We start from the raw sequence: 22,188 nt of genomic DNA on the forward strand, positions 1-22,188 counted from the left end.
CTCTTTAACAGTCAAGGTGAAAGATTAAAACTTAATACTGGAACCTGTACAACCTTGCCCTTATAAAGTATACTATTAATAGTGGTTTGGTCATCACCTTGGCCCAAATTGACAGTCCAGACTATGAAAAGGAACTCCACAGCTATTGTGGTATGGGTTTACAACGCTAAACACACAATAACAGAAGACTGCACACTTTCAACATTTATTCACCCGTGCCCAGAGTGCACAGTTGATCAAAGTAATTCTTACCGCAACATTATTTTGATCCAAAGTGGAGACAATTACAGATTAGAATGACTACTAAAGGGAAAATGAATGCATGGCAACAAGGTGTTGATCATTTATTAAATAACATTATTTCTATACACTGCATAGATGGCTAAAGACAGTAGCCAGAAGAAAGTGACCCATGCATAGGGGAAATTTCACATCAGACAAACCACCATTACCACATTTTATTGTCCTTAACTGGATATCCATAAGAAAAACAAATCTGGATTGTTTTCAGCCAGTGAGCCAAAGATATCGATAACAGATCAGGGCTGATATAGGACACCCTGCAACCCGAGATCTTAAACCAGGGAAACATGGGCTTCATACAAGTCTGAAACGAATATAGGATTCTCAAAGCTCTTATTAATGGATTTTATTATTTGAGGAAAACTGTACAGTAGCCAGTAGTGTCCTGGTTTTTACACATTTATTTACACACTTTACACGCGCTGGGTTCCCACCGCTGGCACGATGTTTCTGTCCACCAGGGGGGGCAGCACAAGCGGTCGAGGCTGTGGAGGCTCACAGGCTGCTGCACAACCCGAGCACGGGGTCTGGGTTCAGTTTGTGTCCCGAGCGTCTGTGCTTCTCTTCTCGTCATCTGCTCCGAGACTCTGCAGGCCAATATCGTAATTATAATCCCTTTGGTCTGCCGGGTTGCCTTGAGCACAACACACTCTAGTTCTTGGAAGCCGCGAGCAGGGGGAAGAATTCTTCGACTTCGACTCCTCGCTCTAACCAACTGCCCGATCTGTACGGAAGCTTTCTAGGGCCAAAATACAAACCAATACATGTGTTGAAATAGAAAAATGATCTGCGTAATGCTTTAAAGGATGTGGTGAATTTGTCGTGCTTCCATGAAATGCAAAACACATGTTGTTAAACAATATAAGCTTATTTTTTGTGTTTTATCCCAGATGAATTGCTTTTCAGCATCATAGTATTTTAATGCCACAATTAATTGTAATACGAATGCTTTAAATTGTGTAAAGCAGCACCATGTTAGTGACTGAATGAATGAATTGAATTATTTTTCCACATAAGGTATGCTGGTCAATCAAGACTTATGATTTTACTTAACCTCTTAAGCCGACAGTCAAAAATGGGAATTCCCTGTTAATAGGACGGGCCCAATTTCAAAACCCATGCTGGCAATTAAGCGCTGCTTGTCTAAAACACGAAGTACAGATGCCCTAATAAAAAAATTGGTGGTTTCGTGGGAGTGCCGAAATTTCTTGGTAACATCACTCTGCTTTAAGCAATGTAAAGCATTCATATTACATTTAATTGCGGCATTAAAATACTATGATCCTGAAAAGCAACTCAGCAGGTACAGAACACAAAAATAAGCTTGTTTTGTTTAAAAACGTGTGTATTGTATTTAATTATAGCACGACAAATTCGCAACTTCCTGTAATGCAATAAATCGATGATATTTCTGTTCCAACATATGCATTGGTTTGTATTTTGGCTCTAGAAAGCTCCAATACTATTGTCTATTTGGTGCAGCGGGTTTGTTTAAGGCGATACGGCCGTCCTCTCCGCACGCGCCAGGCCTGCTCTCCTCAGACCCTAACATCAAACACCTGGGCAGAGAGTTCCTGAGGCATCAGAGGGCAGGAGCTTCTTTTTCTGTCTGTAGCGATTGGCTGCCGCCCGCCATGCCTCCCGTCGTTGCCTCTGTGTGGTCTCCGGCAGCTCTCCGATCAGCTTCTTCCTCTCATGGTATCTGAAATGGAGGCCTTTGGTTAATATCTCAATAAGCCTAACCTTGGTAATAGACAAGAGCCCAGCTTTGTCAGGAGAGCAGCCGTGGCAAAACAGGGCCCTGTGTTGCAATGGGCTTTTTAACCAGGGCCTGACCTATGACCCCTGGGAGTACACAAACACCACGGACAACACCCAGACGGACACAACACCAAGGAGCTAGGAGGCAATAGAGAGCAGCAGGAAATGTGCATTGTTCAGTTCAGACCACTGTGTTCAGCTGCCAATTTGGACTTTTACATAATTTAAGAGAAACGGCATAACACAACCCCCCCCAACCCATTCACCCTTTCCAACGTAGGACACTTTCTAACTGAGCTTCAGACAACAATACAGCAATCAACCTACACCTAATACTGACCAGGAAAAATCTGGAAGTGAGGAGAGGGGAGGGGCTTTCATTTTGACCAGCTGAGGAGGGCAGAGTCAATCAGCCCACACTCACAGAGGCGGTGCGCAAGCGAGAGCGTACCTCCGGAGCTCTTTCTCTCTCAGGGCGTGGGCTCGCTCGGGGTCGGCGCGGAGCTTCTCTCGGTAGCGTCTCTGCCTCTCGGCCGCCGCCAGCCGGACAATCCTCAGTCCTGTAGGACAGAAGTGAGTGTTTACTTGTCTGGACTGACGGAGGCCACCTGAGGAGAAACCCACCCAATCGTCGCCTCAGGACCTCCAGATTGTAAAGCGATCTTGTGCTCTCCGTGCAGTTTAATTAAAATGTCCGTACAGTGGAACCGGCATAGATGGCGTACACTTACTTTGCTCAAGGGCCCCGGAGGGCCCCGGCTCTCTGCTTTGCTGGGACTCTTTTTGGATGCCCGGGTCTTGCTTCAGAGACGCTTTAGAGGCACGTCTCCAGCGGGAGTTTCTGGAATGCTTGGGAGGGGCAGACTGGGGGTCTCCAGCCTTGACCGGCTCCACTGCCCCACCGCATGGCTTGTTCTCCGGCTCGCTGGCGCACGCGTTGCTCTCAGACGCCTCCCACGTCACCCAAGCCTCGTCAGGAGGTTCCTTTTTCACTTGGGTCTCCTCCGGCTCACAGCGCTGCTCCAGGGTGGGCAATGTGTCCAGGCCACCTTCATGTCCGGCACAGGGCACCAGCCTGGGGTCACTGACGGCATCCCCATCAGGCCGCAGATGGTGGGATTCCTCGCTGGTCGGCTCTGGGGTCGGCGAAGCGCTAACCGCTTCTACCTTGATGTCCCCGACAGCTGGCCCCTCACCAGGATCTAAAACACAAAAAGTAGCAGCGTCCTTCAGTTCTCCAGTGCCACTCACACACATCCTGGCAATGTGGCCCACCTTCACGTGCAGACACAGGCCAGAGACATTCCCCTTTGAGAGATAAAGAACATCCCATTAACTACTCCTTGTCTTTTAAGACATGATGGCTTAAGCAGCTCAAGACATTTAATTGAGCACCCATGGTAGGAGAAAAGGTTTAAATTGACTAAATGCAGTGTGTCACAATTCTGGGTTGTATACCAGGCTCCCACTCCATAGAAACCTCCAGGCAAGTCAGATATTAAAACTAACCATTTGTCAAACACAACTATTGTATGTTACCATAGGCCAGGAACTGACTAGTATGCGTGTCCTATATGAAATGTGTAAAAGCAGTTGATATTAATCCTACAGAACCTATATTAAAATAGCTATAAGAACTAATGTAAAAACGTCTATATAAAGAGGTTTACTACAAGAGGTACACATATCACCTGCAGTTTTTACATTTAATTATATTAGGAGTGCATGTTGCACTTATATCTACACACACACACACATCTATGACTGCACACTTATACATGTAAAACACAATCACATGTTGCGTTAGTTCTCAGTAGAGCAGCTTCATGATCACCCACTGTCACGCTTTTTGCATTTCAATGTATTTTAATTGTTTTTGTTTTGTAAAGCGCTTTGAGATACAACTTTTAAAGGCGCTATAGACAATTAAGTTGTATTATTATTATTACTACTACTACACACAGACCCTGTTCGTGCGGACGTAAGGCGAAAGCCCGGCCCTGACCGGCCCCGGCCCCGCTGGCGTTGAAGGGACAGCCCCGCTTCAGCGAGTGCACGACGTGCTGCCGCAGGTCTCCGAGCTCCCGCTCCGCCGTCTCCAGCTGGACCCGCAGCCGCTCGGCCTCCCTGTCCCTCTCGGCCGCCCTGGCCTGACAGTCCCGGAGCCTGGCGTCCTTCACGCCGCAGACGAGCCGCACCACCGCCTCCACGGCCGCCCTCACGGCGCCTGCGATGACCTCCTCGTCGGCGGGCGCGGACTGGGCGCCTCGGTCTGCGTACTTCTGGAAGTCAGGGCCGCTGAAAAGGAGACTCTCTCGCCGGGTGCCGCACTGGACACACCGCAGCCCTTTCCCCATCCCGCTCCCATGCAGCGCGGCGCCGGGTGTGATGAGTTAGCCGGGCTGGTATGATTTCAAGACGTCCCGACACAAACAAACTATCGCTTTTCAAAGCAGATATACTAATGAATCAACATGTCGGCCATTTTGTCACGATGACAAACATTTCCGGGTCAAAACACCAATTCTTCCGGAAGCTGACGGTGTTCTACAGAAACCACTCCGCCACCGCGCAGCGCCGCCTACCGGTGAACCGCCGGAAGAGTCTCTTCGTTTGCAGTGATTGAACTAAAATTCAAAAATGATTAGTTTATTATGCAAGAACAAGAGCGCATACTCGGGAGTACAACCCCAAAAATGATGTATTGATTAAACACATGGGATAAAAGATGCTTTTAAACTTTACATTTAGTCACTGCTGTAAAATAGTCACCCAGGAGAATGCATGTATATTCTACACCGATTGGCAGCCCTGTTTCTTTATCATTTTGTGACTGTAAAATAGTTTTTGTCTGATTTATTTACCCTTTTGACTTTGCATTTGGGTTTTATGGTGATCACCATGAGCTGTATACCAGTTTGTATTGTATTGCAATTAACATAATTACTTGCAAGTTAAAGATGAAAGGAGCTGAACATGTGTTAATGTATTGTAATTATCTAATGGTTTCTGTTCTAGATACATTCTTACAACGGTGGTTTAAAAACTATCTTTAGTCAATTATTCAATTGGTGTAGATCATAACCCTGTTTGTGTAGAAACACCCTTTTTATATTATTAAATAGTTTAATTCTTGCTTAAAGCTTGTCAAAGGGATTGATCTGTGTTAGGCCTAAAATTATACAAGGGAGACCCTTCTCCTCTCCCAGACCTTGTTGAGCTAACAAAGGTGGTGGCAGTTTCCACACAACGTGGTGACTTGCCTGTAGTTAGGTACTTATGATTTGACAACTAAAAGGGACAGACATTAGAGTAAAAGAGAAGATGTAGGGCAGTCGATCATGGGCAAGATAAACCGATCAGCCATAACATTATGAGCACTGACAGGTGAAGTGAATAACACTGATAATCTCGTTATCATGGCACCTGTCAGTGGGTGGGATATATTAGGCAGCAAGTGAACATTTTGTCCTCAAAGTTGATGTGTTAGAATCAGGAAAAATGGGCAGCGTAAGGATCTGAGCAACTTTGACAAGGGCCAGATTGTGATGGCTAGACGACTGGGTCAGAGCATCTCCAAAACTGCAGCTCTTGTGGGGTGTTCCCGGTCTGCAGTGGTCAGTACCTATCAAAAGTGGTCCAGGGAAGGAAGAGTGGTGAACCGGCGACAGGGTCGTGGGCGGCCAAGGCTCAATGATGCACGTGGGGAGTGAAGGCTGGCCCGTGTGGTCCGATCCAACAGACGAGCTACTGTAGCTCAAATTGCTGAGAAAGTGAATGCTGGTTCTGATAGAAAGGTGTCAGAACACACAGTGCATCGCAGTTTGTTGTATATGGGGCTGCGTAGCTGCAGACCACCAGTCAGGGTGGCCATGCTGACCCCTGTCCACTGCCGAAAGCGCCTACAATGGGCAGTATGTTTCCCTACCAGTATGAGGAACATAGGGTCAATTGCAACGAACTGAAAGCTGCACTACCTAGAGATGATCCCGTGGTTAGTGCGCAGCTCCATACTAAACTAGTCTACAGGTTTAATACCCATTGCAACGAACTTGGCGGCTGGAGTTCGTCTCCAGCTGCAGACTAAACAAGGTTTCCATTGCAACGAAACCCAAAACCATTGCTTCTGCCTCTAGAGGAGACTAAGTACGGAACTAACTTAGTCCTACTCCAGCTATGGACTAACTATGGATAGTACCGTGCTAAGGGGAACAAACTGTGAAAAATCACAATGTATTGAATACTTTTGTAACTGGACTCTTCATAACCACATCTTTTTGTTTTTTCGTATATATAAATAATGAAATTTACAAAAAAAAATCCCTCTCTCTCTCTCTCTCTCTCTCTCTTTATTATTTATATATATATATATACACTCACCTAAAGGATTATTAGGAACACCTGTTCAATTTCTCATTAATGCAATTATCTAACCAACCAATCACATGGCAGTTGCTTCAATGCATTTAGGGGTGTGGTCCTGGTCAAGACAATCTCCTGAACTCCAAACTGAATGTCTGAATGGGAAAGAAAGGTGATTTAAGCAATTTTGAGCGTGGCATGGTTGTTGGTGCCAGACGGGCCGGTCTGAGTATTTCACAATCTGCTCAGTTACTGGGATTTTCACGCACAACCATTTCTAGGGTTTACAAAGAATGGTGTGAAAAGGGAAAAACATCCAGTATGCGGCAGTCCTGTGGGCGAAAATGCCTTGTTGATGCTAGAGGTCACAGGAGAATGGGCCGACTGATTCAAGCTGATAGAAGAGCAACTTTGACTGAAATAACCACTCGTTACAACCGAGGTATGCAGCAAAGCATTTGTGAAGCCACAACACGTACAACCTTGAGGCGGATGGGCTACAACAGCACAAGACCCCACCGGGTACCACTCATCTCCACTACAAATAGGAAAAAGAGGCTACAATTTGCACAAGCTCACCAAAATTGGACAGTTGAAGACTGGAAAAATGTTGCCTGGTCTGATGAGTCTCGATTTCTGTTGAGACATTCAGATGGTAGAGTCAGAATTTGGCGTAAACAGAATGAGAACATGGATCCATCATGCCTTGTTACCACTGTGCAGGCTGGTGGTGGTGGTGTAATGGTGTGGGGGATGTTTTCTTGGCACACTTTAGGCCCCTTAGTGCCAATTGGGCATCGTTGAAATGCCACGGCCTACCTGAGCATTGTTTCTGACCATGTCCATCCCTTTATGACCACCATGTACCCATCCTCTGATGGCTACTTCCAGCAGGATAATGCACCAAGTCACAAAGGTCGAATCATTTCAAATTGGTTTCTTGAACATGACAATGAGTTCACTGTACTAAACTGGCCCCCACAGTCACCAGATCTCAACCCAATAGAGCATCTTTGGGATGTGGTGGAACGGGAGCTTCGTGCCCTGGATGTGCATCCCACAAATCTCCATCAACTGCAAGATGCTATCCTATCAATATGGGCCAACATTTCTAAAGAATGCTTTCAGCACCTTGTTGAATCAATGCCACGTAGAATTAAGGCAGTTCTGAAGGCGAAAGGGGGTCAAACACAGTATTAGTATGGTGTTCCTAATAATCCTTTAGGTGAGTGTATATATATATATATATATATATATATATATATATATATATACGTACACATACAGTTAGGTCCATAAATATTTGGACAGTGACACAATTGTCATCATTTTGGCTCTGTACGCCACCACATACGCCGAATCCGTCCCTTCCTCACCGACTACTCGACCCTCCCATTCCCTCTCGCATCTCTTCCTGCTTGTCTGCTATTTCCGCCTGGATGCACTCCCACCACCTCAAGCTCAACCTCTCCAAATCGGATCTCCTCCCCCTCTTCCTCACCTTCTGCTGACCTCTCCATCTCGATCCCCTTTGAATCCACCACACTCTCTCCTTCTTCTTCCGCTAAAAACCTAGGAGTCACCCTCGATCATGCGCTCTCCTACACCCAGCACATCAGGTTAACAGTTAACGTCCACAAGTTCACCGCCAGAGGTCCCTATTGCCACAGCATCCTCTGTCTCTGTCCTTGGATCTCCGGCTCCGTGTACCTGATGACTCTATTATTGTCCCTGCTTAACTGGATCATCACCACCCCTGCCTCTTATTCTCCTGCTCATCAACACTAGTATTTATTCCCCTTTGCTGAGCGTTCCAGACCTGTGTTTAGCTTCCTTGTTATCGCCCCTCAGCTTTCTCATTTTTGACCCTCGTCTCCCGGATTACCCTCCCTGCCTCGTTCGCATCATCGACAGACCTCCTGCCCGTGTCCTTGACGTCGCCGTTAGCCTGAGCTCTACTGCTCCTGTTGCCGGCCCGAGAGCCACTGCTTGTCTGACCTCTCTGTCCTGCTCCGCGCCTGGGTTCTTACCTCCTGTCCTCTGCCAGAGTCACAGTCGGGCTGCAGCCACTGTTCGTTGTGCTCTTCCTCAGTTACTTCTCCATGAGCACGCCTGGGGTAAAGGGCACTGTTGTGCTCCTGGATGTCCTGTATCAAAAATCAGATAATGTCAACACGCACAAGCAATACTGTAAATGGGTTAACAGTGGTACAGTATGTTGTACTTGCTTTAATTGTAAGGTCATTCTTGAAATGTGTAGTTGCTCTGGAAAAGGGCATCTGCTAAGAAATAAATAGCAAAAACATAGCATTACATTCATATTAAACTCTAATGTGTGTTGGACCTCTATGTCAGCACTATAATCCCTTGTTTGCAGGCAAATAAAATTCAAAAATACACATTGTAAAGCAGTTAGGGGATACATGTTTGTAGGCTGACCTTTAGCTACATGTCAGATATGAAAATAAAGAGCTCTCTACACCCCACTTGCAATCAGATGGTCTCTGATGTACGATCAATTCTCAATGAGGAACTGTTGTGTCCTACTCAGGCCCTCTAGCTCACACCATGTACTGCTGGCAGCTTCATTGCTCTTAAAAATAAAATTTGTGAAATACAGAGTTCATTTCAGTCTAAGAAATTATGACCATAAAGTAATGGTTAGGGACCCATAACTGAATGTTGTGGGGTGTAATCCCAGGATGAATGTGTGTATCTGTCAATACTATTAACATAGGTTTAATTGAATCATTGGAGGATGTTAATAAATACATGATATTCCTGTACAAGTTGGAGTGATTGGTTGATTTCACCAATTTTCTGTCGCGTCTCAGGTAGAGCAGACCAGAAATAATAATTTACATGGATCCCACAAAAGAAAAGCTGAAGCTGGTTTGCACTGTAAAAAAAACACCCTCAACTCTCGGTGAAAACACAATTATACACATTTATTAAGGAGAATCACAACACACCTCCACTCCTCACTGGCGCAAAATTAGCGCACCCTTTCCTTATATAAGGTTTTTAGACAACCAATCAGCTTTAGCTGAGCTTCCCACTAATTTGACCTTACTATTTGGCATAACTGTGAACTTTGAATGTACATACCACACTGTATGGGACTGTACATGTGTGTACCCACTATACAGCGTGTCCAACTCCAAAACACAAATATCACAGCAAGAGGACTGTCCATCACAGCAATCTTTCAGCAGACTGTGATGGCAGCACATTCAACTTGTGAGTGCTATGTTTTTCTCGTTTGTTTGTTTGTTTTTTATTTTAATGTGTGAATACTGATATAATTAAATAGTAAGAGTTGTTTCCGAATGCTGATATGCTGTGTGTCCATAGCTCGATGATGTAAAGGCTGAAATCAAGACAAATCATGTCAGTCCTTTCTACACCTTTAATAAGATCTTTTCACCATCAATATTTAAGTGTATTATTGCACTTTGTATTCCGCTTATATTTTGTAAGTCACCCTGGACAAGGGCATCTGCTAATAAATAAATAATAATAATAAAAGTTAAATACAAATGGACAATTTCTTGGAAAAATAACTCAAACAAAACTGTCAAAATATATTTGCTGTAGCCTAATTTCCTCTTTCATTCGTGAGAAATGTTATTTTACATGTAAAATATTTGCCTTTGGGTGTTTATAATACATTTGATTGTATATTACACCTTTTCAGAAACTGTATTCCAGGAATTTTACAACACTTGCAGTGCAGTAAAAGCAGAAGCTGTGAATCAGCTGAATCTGAGCAATCGTGATGTTTCTAAATCTGTAAAACAATCACAATCCTAGTGCAGGGCTGTCCTGTGGCCCTCCAGGACCAGGGTTGCTCGTCCCAGTCCAAGTGTATATGTGACCAAAGTCATTGAATCCATATTGGAATAGATGTCACGGGTGGCAGTGAACACTGAACCCAAACCTAATCCCACTACACCCAAGATTATTATTGTGAGATGGGGACCCGCTACCACCCAGTGTTCCCGTGCAGGTTCGGCAAGATCTCAGTACATACAGCACAGGCTTCAGAAAGGCAATAAGAAGGAAGTTTATTTTACACAATGAATAGCCACAATACAATCAGTAAAAGGGGGGGACAACTACCAGGGCACAAAGTCTGCCATTCCCAAAGGGCTCAATCCTAATCTAAAACAGTTTAAATTGCTTTTAATTATCTGGGCAAGTAAATACTCAAATCCAATAGAAAAGACTAAAAGCTACAAAATTAAACTATGATAAAATCCTATACTAAAATCCTAAAACTAGGCCCTAAAAAACAAAAACAGCAGCCACGAATGTAAGAACAGCAACTTTAAAGGGAAATAATCCCAATACAATCCAATAGCAATAGTAGTGAAACAGGTCCCAAGTTGGCCTGAGATGAAGGCTCTCGTTCCGGGCTAAGGGTGCAGGTCCCTCCCTGCGTCACTCTTCCCCGATCGGACCCGCTTGTCAATGCAGCCAACAATCAAACAAAGAAAAGGGGAGAGAGAGAAAGAATAGAATAAATGTTCCTCAACCCAGCGTTTTCCGCAAGGAGCCTTGGCACCCACGGAGGCTTAACTTTTACCGGCTGGTAACCTCACAGCCGGTATATCCCCACTCCACAGCCAAGCCTGCTGGTGCTGGTGCTGGTCTCCTTTTCCCTCTAATCAGGGCGGCTTCTATCCAGGTTGTCCGTGCCGAGTGCTAACAGTTGAAGTGGCTGTGAGTGAAGGTCGGCTGTGTCCCGTGTATTCACACACAAATAATGTGAAACAATCCAAACATCAATTAGTGATGATAAAACAATTAGTGAATAATTAGGAACAAATAAAAAAAACAATAAAGGATATTATAAGTGAAATAAAGAGAAACACAGAACCCCTGGCACCCTCTGTTACATAGACACTATTCAGAAGTAAAGAACAGGCAGAAATAAATGTGAGAAGTGAAACCAGAGCTTCCCTCTAGAGAGATCTGTTTAAGGACACAGAGAGAGCAGAGATAAAGATGAGTGCATCCCATGGACAAGTATTCGATTCAGTTGTTTGAGCATGCATGACAGTATCCATCAATTGCAAACAGGTTTTACAGAGACGTTTCGGAACTGCATTCTGCTGCTCTTCCTGTTTAAACTGCGAGGACAAACAGCAGAGGAACTGGTTTCTCTGTTTAGGTGGAAATGAACTTGGCTGCCTAATATTAGTTATTAAGCGGGCTCTGATTCCTAAGCAATGTAGAACAGCACAGCAATGCCCAAGTATTTCAATATCAAAGTCAATCAAAAAATCATAACAGAAAAGAATACCCTTCAATACCTATACAGTACAATGCAATAGCAAATAAGATTTTATTAGATTCTCTTTACAACTTAAAGACAGTCAAATCATGTCTGTGGCACAGGTCATTTCATAACATCACTTCTCTCACGCACCTTTGCTGGATCTAATCAGCTGATCCGCCACAGGGACGTCCCTTCTATGAATATACAGTTTTTTAACTGTGTTAAAATACAACATTTAAAGGATATAATTTAGGATATCACACACAAACATACACTTCCTGAGAACTAAAGAGGGATACATGCATTTCCTGAAAAGAGATCCATATTTTTATTTAATTCAACCAATTAGTATACTTGTACAATATATATATATATATATATATATATATATATATATATATATATATATATATATATATATATATATATATATATATATACACTCACCTAAAGGATTATTAGGAACACCATACTAATACTGTGTTTGACCCCCTTTCGCCTTCAGAACTGCCTTAATTCTACGTGGCATTGATTCAACAAGGTGCTGAAAGCATTCTTTAGAAATGTTGGCCCATATTGATAGGATAGCATCTTGCAGTTGATGGAGATTTGTGGGATGCACATCCAGGGCACGAAGCTCCCGTTCCACCACATCCCAAAGATGCTCTATTGGGTTGAGATCTGGTGACTGTGGGGGCCAGTTTAGTACAGTGAACTCATTGTCATGTTCAAGAAACCAATTTGAAATGATTCGACCTTTGTGACATGGTGCATTATCCTGCTGGAAGTAGCCATCAGAGGATGGGTACATGGTGGTCATAAAGGGATGGACATGGTCAGAAACAATGCTCAGGTAGGCCGTGGCATTTCAACGATGCCCAATTGGCACTAAGGGGCCTAAAGTGTGCCAAGAAAACATCCCCCACACCATTACACCACCACCACCAGCCTGCACAGTGGTAACAAGGCATGATGGATCCATGTTCTCATTCTGTTTACGCCAAATTCTGACTCTACCATCTGAATGTCTCAACAGAAATCGAGACTCATCAGACCAGGCAACATTTTTCCAGTCTTCAACTGTCCAATTTTGGTGAGCTTGTGCAAATTGTAGCCTCTGTTTCCTATTTGTAGTGGAGATGAGTGGTACCCGGTGGGGTCTTCTGCTGTTGTAGCCCATCCGCCTCAAGGTTGTACGTGTTGTGGCTTCACAAATGCTTTGCTGCATACCTCGGTTGTAACGAGTGGTTATTTCAGTCAAAGTTGCTCTTCTATCAGCTTGAATCAGTCGGCCCATTCTCCTCTGACCTCTAGCATCAACAAGGCATTTTCGACCACAGGACTGCCGCATACTGGATGTTTTTCCCTTTTCACACCATTCTTTGTAAACCCTAGAAATGGTTGTGCGTGAAAATCCCAGTAACTGAGCAGATTGTGAAATACTCAGACCGGCCCGTCTGGCACCAACAACCATGCCACGCTCAAAATTGCTTAAATCACCTTTCTTTCCCATTCAGACATTCAGTTTGGAGTTCAGGAGATTGTCTTGACCAGGACCACACCCCTAAATGCATTGAAGCAACTGCCATGTGATTGGTTGGTTAGATAATTGCATTAATGAGAAATTAAACAGGTGTTCCTAATATTCCTTTAGGTGAGTGTATATATATATATATATATATATATATATATATATATATATATATATATATATATAATTCTCCCCCAACTAATCAAATAATTAAATTCTGATTACACACAAATGAAATGTGCCAATTCCACTGATGACCAGTTCTGCTGGTGAACCTGTTTCAGGATTGGCCCTGATGACCTGATGGAAACAATTGATGCAAGATAGTTGTACTTGATTATTACTCTCTCCTGTGATTCTCCTTCAACCCTCTTAGTCAGTCGGCCGCCCACTGGCTATCTTGGCCTGCAGTCGGTCCCAGAAGGCCGGACGCTGTCTCTCGTCCTGCGGCCAGTCCAGGTAGGTCCTGGTCTTCACCAGCCGGGCTAGCCTGTGGTGGGCCGACAGCAGCACCGGGGGGATCTCCTCCAGGAACAGCAGCATCAGAACGTCTCGCCGCTCCACCTGCAGCCGGTATGTGGCCAGTCTCATCTCCAGGGAGCACCAGCCGCTCTGGAGGGAGTGGCGGCTGACCACGCAGAGGGTTCGGCGGCTGCTGTAGATGCTGTCTGTGATGTTGTCCACCACGTCCTTGCCCGGCTGGAAGTCGCGGCTGTGCAGGCAGAGGCGCAGGAACGGGGGGCCTCGCTGCTCCAGGTTGGGCAGGAGCTCCTCCAAGACCCAGTCCTCGTCCTTCCCGCAGTAGGAGACGAAGGCGTCGAACTGGTAGCGCCTCCCCGCATCCCCTCGGCGCGTGAGGTTGGCCAGCCAGCCGCGGAGGATGTAGAACAGAGCCAGCAGGTAGGCGCCAGCCAGGTTATAAATCAGGACAGCGGACATGAAAAAGAGAAGGCCGCAGGCTGTCGACACAAACAGAATGAACTCTGTTTCGAAAACACAGCTGCCCTGCACAAACTGGAGGAAATTCGCCGTGCCTTTCGCCGCTGGGCACGTCACGTCTTGCAGGTCAGGCTTCCACACCAAGGCCTGCAACCCTGTCTGTGCCTTTGCCCAGGTGACAAACCAAGCGTTCTCGCAAAGGCAGTAGACATTGAGATGTATCAAATACAGAAACTTCAGGTCAGCCACGGCATCAAAGAGACCATTCCCCCAACTGACAGGGTTGGCAATATGGAGAGCAAAGGATTTCAAGGATGTGAGGTCCTTGGTTAGGCTGATCTCCAAGGAGGGGATCCTGCAGTTGACCATCACGAGAGTTTCAAGTTGGCTTAAGTTCCTGAAAATCAGGGGAAGATTGGGCTGCTCAAACAGGTTGATGTTCACAAGAATCAGGCGTCGCAGTTTGGTGAGGCTGTTCAGATCAGTGTAGTCGATGAATGTTGCAGACAACTCGGAGATATATTCAAAGTCTTTGACATTGGGGACGTACTTGGCCATGAAATCGGAGCCGCAACGGAGTTGTTCAGTTTTAGCGTGGACCTCGATGACATGCTCAAAAAACGGTCTGTGACAGTCAACAAAGGAAACAGACCGCCCCCTCAGACTGAGAGTGAGGCCAGCACTGGGATGACTGTCACCCCCGATGGCGATATGAACAGACCCTCTTCCCACATTTATGGAGAGGTCCGTCAAGTTCTCTGGCAGCCTCTTGAAGAGCGACGTCAAATTCAACATGGAGACCAAAGTTTCCAAATTTCCCAAACTGAGATCTTCCAAAGAAACTTGATTCTCAAAAGCACCCTCTTCTATGCGTGTGAGTGGGTTCCAATCCATAGAGAGCGACTTTAGGTTTCTTAAGTATTCAAAACGGTGTTTCTCAACCACAGAAATCTTGTTGTGCTGGAGATTCAAGGACCTCAGCCTCAGCAAGCCTTTAAAAGCATGTTCCTCGATTGTACTGATTTGATTATTAGACAAATCCAGGTCTATCAGACTTGGCATGCAGGAGAACTGTCCAGCGCAGATGTTTTTAATTAGGTTAAAAGACATGTCCAGTGAAGTTAAAGCCACTGGCTCGGTCTGGAGTTGGCAAAAGTTGTATTTTTCAAAAAGATTACTTTGTAGAGTCAGAGCTGAAAGGTTTTTAATGAAATGTATAAAATCTGAATTTGGGGAACAATCATATTCTGTAATTGATCCTATTTTCAGGACTTTCAGACTTTTACAGTTTTCAGGTGGTAAAACTGAGATGTTGAGGTTTTCGAGAAAATCTACTGTAAGGTGTTGTATAGAAAATGCGAATGCTGCTTTACACAGCATTTCAAAATCCTCAACAAAGCCCATACACTGTAGCTTGTGGATGCTCCTTAATCCAGATTGCAGAAGATGAGTGAGTGTTAGTTTTTTGCAAGACATCATTAAGACAAATACATCACTGAAATATCCCAACGCACCCTTTTCCATGTTTTCCAAATTGTCCAAAACCAAACTGACATTTTGGACATCAAAGAAGGTTGGCATCTTTCCGTCAGTCTCGTGTGATGTTGTGCAGTTTTGCAACGTCAGATTTTTTATGTCAAGCTCAAGCATAAGGACCTGTAGAGACGTGAGATTTTGAATTCTGCACAAGACATCCGCCAAGTTTGCAACACCGTCTTCCATTACTGTGAGTTTGGACAGCAGTGGAAATTCATTAAAAACGGATGGGGTTGATTGTAAAAATCTGAAACCACACACCTGCAGTTCCACCAGCCCAGGCAAACTGGTGAATGTGTTTGTTTCGAAAGAAGTGTTACATTGTTGAAGTGAATATATAGTAAGATACTGCAGACTAGCCAGTCCATGAAAAGCACCCGGATGTATCCGAGTAAGACAGCCATCAATTCTCAGTTGCCTTAAAGAAGTAAAGCGAGACAATGCGTGGGGCTGCAGCACGGTGGTAACCACTTTGTTCTCGATGCAAAGGGTTTGGAGGTGAGATGGAACCTCTGCAAGATCCTCCTTAAAATCGATGACCTCATAACATTGGGCAAAATACTGCTGCATGTCACAGGAGAGGTGAGATTTTAAAATCGGCGAATTATCCAAGAATTCCTCCATCACAACACACTTTTTCCCGATCCGAGCCGCCGCCAGAGGCATCCGGAGCAACGCTGCTCCAACCACCACACACAGACAGAAGACTCTCATTGCAGCGGGATGTGGTTCTGCTGCTGGTGAAGACCGGGCTGCTGCTCGTTGCTCCTTCACAGCAGCAGGACTGGCTCGGCTCCAGCGTGTTTCCACTGTCAGAGAGGAGCAGTGAGCCGCAGTCAGCGCTTTACAGGAACCCTGAAGAGGCAGGAGAATGCATTGTTAGGGCTGCCTTGCAATAAAGCACACACACAAACTGATATCTCACTGGCGATGTCAGTAAAATATACACATATTTGATCTGGTTCTATTGACAGCCTGCGTATCAAAATGCCTGTGTCTGTAGCTTTTGTAGGTTGTATTATTATTAATTTGGAGTTATCCCGTCTAAACGTAACACACACACACAAACACACACACACAAATAATCAATTTAAGGCAATCAAATATTTAAAATTATAAGATTACAATACAATACTTTTTTATGTAAACAGAAAATCCATCCATCCATCCATCCATCCATCTTCGAAACCGCTTATCCTGGTGAGGGTCGCGGGGGAAGCCAGAGCTGATGCCGGCAGGCACAGGGCGCAAGGCAGGAATACACCCAGGATGGGATGCCAGTCCATCGCTGGGCACACACACACACACAGACACAGACACACAGACACACACAGGGCAATTTAGACAGACCAATCAACCTAACCCGAATGTCTTTGGACGGTGGGAGGAGTGCCCGGAGAAAACCCGCGCATACACAGGGAGGACATGCAAACTCCACACAGACAGGCCCCACGAGCCGAGACTCGAACCCAGGACCGTGCCACTGTAAATTTCACGCTGAAAGAGGAAAATGCAGATTTTTGTGCATTTCGGGTTTCAACAACTATAATTTCCAGCTGCTCAATTGAACAGCCCTCACAGGAGCAGAATTCTGCTGGTTTTATTGCCCTCTCAAGTCTTGTGTTGTAGTACATCTGTAATGTAAGGGAGATGGCTTGTGGAGATCAAGCAATAATTGCCTCATAGTTGAAACTCACTTTCAAGAAGGCAGTTTCTCCAAACGCAGGGTGTCTCTCCTTCCCGATGGCAGAGACCTGATGGTGATTCTCCAATCCCTTCCTTGGAGTAGCCTTTGTAATTCTGATGGTCTCTTCTGTGTTTGCTCTGAGCATCTCTCTACTTATTGTCTGAAGTCCCATTTACTTATATCACTTTCAAAATAAAACAGAGAAGTCCTGTAAACCTCTAGGGATATTCAGATAACATAAACCACTTCCACCTCAGGCTGCCGTCGCAACCCCCCATTTTCAAGTATCAGCTCCACTAAGAACATGCAAATAATCTGCTTATATTATCTATAATGCACATTCTACCTTTTTCTTTTCTCTTGAGGAAACACCATTATGGTTAGGGATGGGGATTGTTAATTTTTATTGATATTGATACCATTTTCGAGACTGCTTAACGATCCGAGTCTTTATCGATACCACTATCGATACTTTTCTATTATTTGGTGGAAAGACGAGACGACAATAAATTCTTTACAGAACTGTTATTGCTATTATTGCAAAAACTGTGAGTCTTTAATTTCTGATTTCAACATAATGTATAACTATGAGAACAGTAAAATAATATATCAGCAGCAAAATGTCCAACACATTTTTTCCAACAACAAAGAAAATAAATAATATACATAAATAAAATAAACATTATGCTTTACACAAAAAGAAAAAAGAATCGACAGCTCTTCTTGACAGCTCTTCACACACTGTGCTCGTAAATTATTTTTCCGGTTCACGCACATATCTAATTTTAGGGGCATATAGTTGAAATAGTTGCACTGTAGAGCCCTGAATTGGATTATTATTGTCAACGATGGAGACTTGCCACGAAGTTGGGACGCTCACCATACATACCTGGGGTGGAGGAGGATGACTGTCCTGCATTGCCAGCGGGGTTGGCACCGTTGCGACTCGAAGACAGTCGAAAGTTCTGCATTTTCCCTTTAACTGATGCACAACGTTGAGGTGCTTTATCATTGCTGTAGTGTCCCCCCCTAAAAATTACCTTCAAACATAAATTACATGTCACTTCCTACTTATCTTTGGCTTTATTAAAATGTAGCCAAGACTTTGAACGCTTAGTACATTCAGTCATCCTAGCAAGCAACGAAATGAGAAATGAAGCGAATTAGGGCGTGAGGCAATAAAATTCTTAAATTTATTAGACAATTGATGTATGTTTGTGCACCAGTGATTTGATTTAAATGACATGACTCTCGTCTCTCGAGACATAAGTTAACATTACATTATATTACACACTAGTCTCGATAGCAGTATTGATAACCTCGGACCTTATTGATTTTCGCGTTTTGAGAAATTTGGAACCGGGTCCATAATAGAACCGGGTCACGATCCCCATCCCTAATCACTATAAGACACATCTAGTGAAAAAACACACATCAACTGACATGCAGGCAAACTAGACGCTTGTCAATCACAGATCTGTTTCGGTGGAGCTCTGTAATTGAGGATGCACAATTTTTTATTGTTTCCGCCACTGATGTTGCAGGAATAATGAAGGAGACGCAGAGTTCAACACGAACAGGAGCTTTATCTGCACAGTGCTTCTTCAGGCTGGACAACACTCCTCAAACAGGCTACCCCCATACGCACTCTCTCAGCTCACTGAACTGGCTGACTGACTGAACAACTCAACTCACTGCACTCCTACTCAACTGACTGCACTCCTACTCAACTGACTGCACTCCTACTCAACTCACTGCACTCACTACTCAACTCACTGCACTTACTACTCAACTGACTGCACTTACTACTCAACTGACTAGACTGACTCACGCGGGAACCAGGCACCCCTATGTAAGCCCTCTGGCACCATGACTGGCTCCTCCAATCACAGTGCCTCTCGTGTTCCTACTCGGGGGGTAACCCTTACAGTTTTTCCCAATTGCATACACACTATTCTCTGAATAATACCCCAATACCCCTAAACTCTTACATTTTTTCTCATTTGCTAAGACACGCTTAATGAAATTGGGATCCACTTGATCTTCATCATCACCTTCTTAGCACAGCCGGAGTCTTCTCTTGCAAATGTCTAACACTTTTTCATTTGTTTCATGCATTTTTCACACCCTTTCTCAAAACAGTTACCACAGATCTCATTGAAAGACTCCAAACTCTATTGGATTAACTGTGTTGAACAAAAGGAAAACATCTATTCACAGCTGATAGAAAGTACTTGCATAATTATGAATCTCTAATGCTCCTGTGTGAAACTCTTCAATCAGCAGTCAGTCCTCATCCATCTATAGAAGATTCCACCTCTGTGTTGCTTTTTGCAAGCATGGATCAAAGAGGCCAAAGGCACAGAAGGAGAGTAAGAGGCCATGGCAGAGGGGCCCGAGGAAGAGGAGTTTGCATGCGTGGTGGAGGAGCCGCAGCAAGAGGAGAAAATAGAGCTCAAGTTTCAAATGAAATTCGGGCAACAATTATTGACCATGTCATCAATCATGGCTTGTCCTTTGGAGAGGCTGGACAAAGGGTCCAGCCCATTCTGAGTCGGAGCACTGTGGCATTTATTGTCAGGCTTTTTCAGAATGAGAACAGGTAGGTCACAATGTTACTGTACACCACTGTGTCTTTCAGCTTTACTGTATTGCCCTGTTGGCAGAATAAACTGTGTCTACAGTAATGCAGATGTTTCATCAATACAATTTATATGACTGTCATAATGTCAATTTTGACATGCTTTTTGCTTTTACATCATGAAGCAGGCAAGATTCCAGTATGTGCAGGTATGAATTTGTTATTGTAATGCAACTGGAATAATTTGCTTTATGAATTTGCTTTTTTTCTTAGAGAATAATGGAGCTTGTAGCTGAAGGGGCACATCACACATTCATTTATGTGGTTGAAGCCGGCTTCAACCTCTGTAAAGTGAGGAGACGTGGGAGGAACATCATTGGGCAGAGGGCCACTGTTACAGTGCCAGGTCAGAGGGGCGCCAATATCACCATGTGTGCTGCCATCTCCAATGATGGTGTCCTTTGCCACATACCAAGTATTGGCCCATACAATACAGAATGCCTCATCACATTTCTTGATGCACTGAATGAAAGACTGGTTCCACCTGAAGAGAGAGTGCTGTTGAGGCCTGGCATGACTCTGTATGTCATCATTTGGGACAATGTTGCCTTCCACCACTCTCGCCTTGTGAATGAATGGTTTGCAGCACAGCCCCGTATGATGATACAATTCGTCCCTGCATACTCTCCTTTTCTGAACCCAATTGAGGAGTTCTTCTCTGCTTGGAGATGGAAGGTGTATGATCACCGGCCATATGAGCAGATGTCCCTCCTGGAGGCAATGAATGCTTGTTGCCTGGCAATAGGTGCAGAGGACTGCCCGGGATGGATACGCCATGCAAGGAGGTATTTCCCTCGGTGCACTGCAAGCGAAAACATCCAATGCGATGTTGATAAGAACCTGTGGGATTATCGTCCAGAACTAATGGACTAAATGTGAAGTTCTGAGTATTTCAACACTTTATTTAGTTTTTTACATATTTCCACCCATATGTTTCCTTTGGTTGCTTTTTTTACAGTATTCAGCATTTCTGAGTATGAAAAGTATCATATTTCATATTGATAGCTGTATTTTGTATTTTGTTGTCCATTGTGTAATGATTGATTGAAAGAATATATTAATTTGACCACAAGTTGTGGTGTTTGATGGAAATATTTGCTTTTGTTGCAAAGGACAGTTGTCTCAGATGAGATCAGGGCCACATTGGTTGACCATGTGCTCAACCATGGCTTGAGTATGAGGGAGGCTGAGCACAGAGTTCAGCCCAACCTGAGCCGCTACATGTTGGCATCTATCATCCGTACATTCAGAAATGAGAACCGGTAGGTTACCTACCATCTACACTATGCTCTTTATGAATGTATACTGTAGTATACTGCAGTCCGACATATCAGTAGGCCTATGTTACTCAGTGATTGTTGGCCAATGTTACAGTAATGTCATTTCATATTGAAAGAAAAGAGATTATTTTAGCTTACTGTAACCAATCATATTATATTTGTGGATCTTCTGCAGAACTGAGAGATGGCCAGGCCATGGTGCAAGACACCAGCTGTTCACACCAGAACAGGAGACCACTATTCTGAACATGGTGGTGGCAAAAAATATCATTATACTACGAGAAATCCAGAACCACATAATTGCAGACAACACAATATTTACAGTTTTTCCCAGTGGTTTATCCACTGTGACTGAATGCTTAAGCAGAGTGATCAGATGTTCAAGCTAACATCCCAGAACCACAAACCATTTCTGCGAAACTAAGCACACATTCTACTTGATTCAACTCAATTTGGGAATCCAGTTCACTCATGTTGCAAAACACTACACACAACTCTCAATGTGTGAGCACAATTGTCATTGAGAAAACACCTGTGCCATTTGTGCAAATACATGAGTCACCAGACAAAACTCAAAGTGCTAATGCACTACAACACACTTTACCTGTGCAAACCCAAGTAACCAAATTGTCCACTCAGTTCTCCTCATTCTTTCAAGTATAAAAAAGTTCACACAAGGACTCATGATTGTACAGGAAAGATTGAGCAACAAAGAGCAGAAAGGGGAAGAGATAGGGGAAGACACAGAGGACGAGGAAGGCGATGGAATATTTAGAATGAAATAAGAGCCCTGCTGGTTGATAGTGTAATCAACCATGGGATGAGTATGCGGGAAGCTGGGCAGCGAGTGCAACTCAATTTGAG

The 22,188-nt window shown here is 44.2% G+C and overlaps 2 protein-coding genes across 3 annotated transcripts; both read right to left on the bottom strand.

Moving 5' to 3' along the window:
• Positions 1-319: 319 nt before the first annotated feature.
• LOC136767442 (uncharacterized) lies at positions 320-4,560 on the bottom strand. 2 transcript variants are annotated; one of them, XM_066721222.1, is made up of 4 exons: positions 4,031-4,560; positions 2,796-3,266; positions 2,516-2,624; positions 320-2,005 (listed from the first exon to the last, which is right to left on the bottom strand). In XM_066721222.1, exons 1-4 carry the CDS (start codon positions 4,419-4,421, stop codon positions 1,855-1,857), a joined length of 1,122 nt encoding a protein of 373 aa, XP_066577319.1. In that variant the 5' UTR covers positions 4,422-4,560; the 3' UTR covers positions 320-1,854. The 2 variants fall into 2 exon arrangements, with proteins under 2 accessions (XP_066577319.1, XP_066577318.1); XM_066721221.1 differs by having other exon boundaries at positions 2,489-2,624.
• A 9,053-nt stretch (positions 4,561-13,613) lies between these two features.
• LOC136767352 (toll-like receptor 12) lies at positions 13,614-18,374 on the bottom strand. The gene is made up of 2 exons (XM_066721122.1): positions 18,264-18,374; positions 13,614-15,320 (listed from the first exon to the last, which is right to left on the bottom strand). The coding sequence occupies exons 1-2, from the start codon at positions 18,372-18,374 to the stop codon at positions 13,614-13,616; spliced, it is 1,818 nt and encodes a 605-aa protein (XP_066577219.1).
• Between the last annotated feature and the right edge of the window lie 3,814 nt (positions 18,375-22,188).

The sequence above is a fragment of the Amia ocellicauda genome, chromosome 14 (assembly GCF_036373705.1).
Source record: "Amia ocellicauda isolate fAmiCal2 chromosome 14, fAmiCal2.hap1, whole genome shotgun sequence".
NCBI lineage: Eukaryota > Metazoa > Chordata > Actinopteri > Amiiformes > Amiidae > Amia > Amia ocellicauda.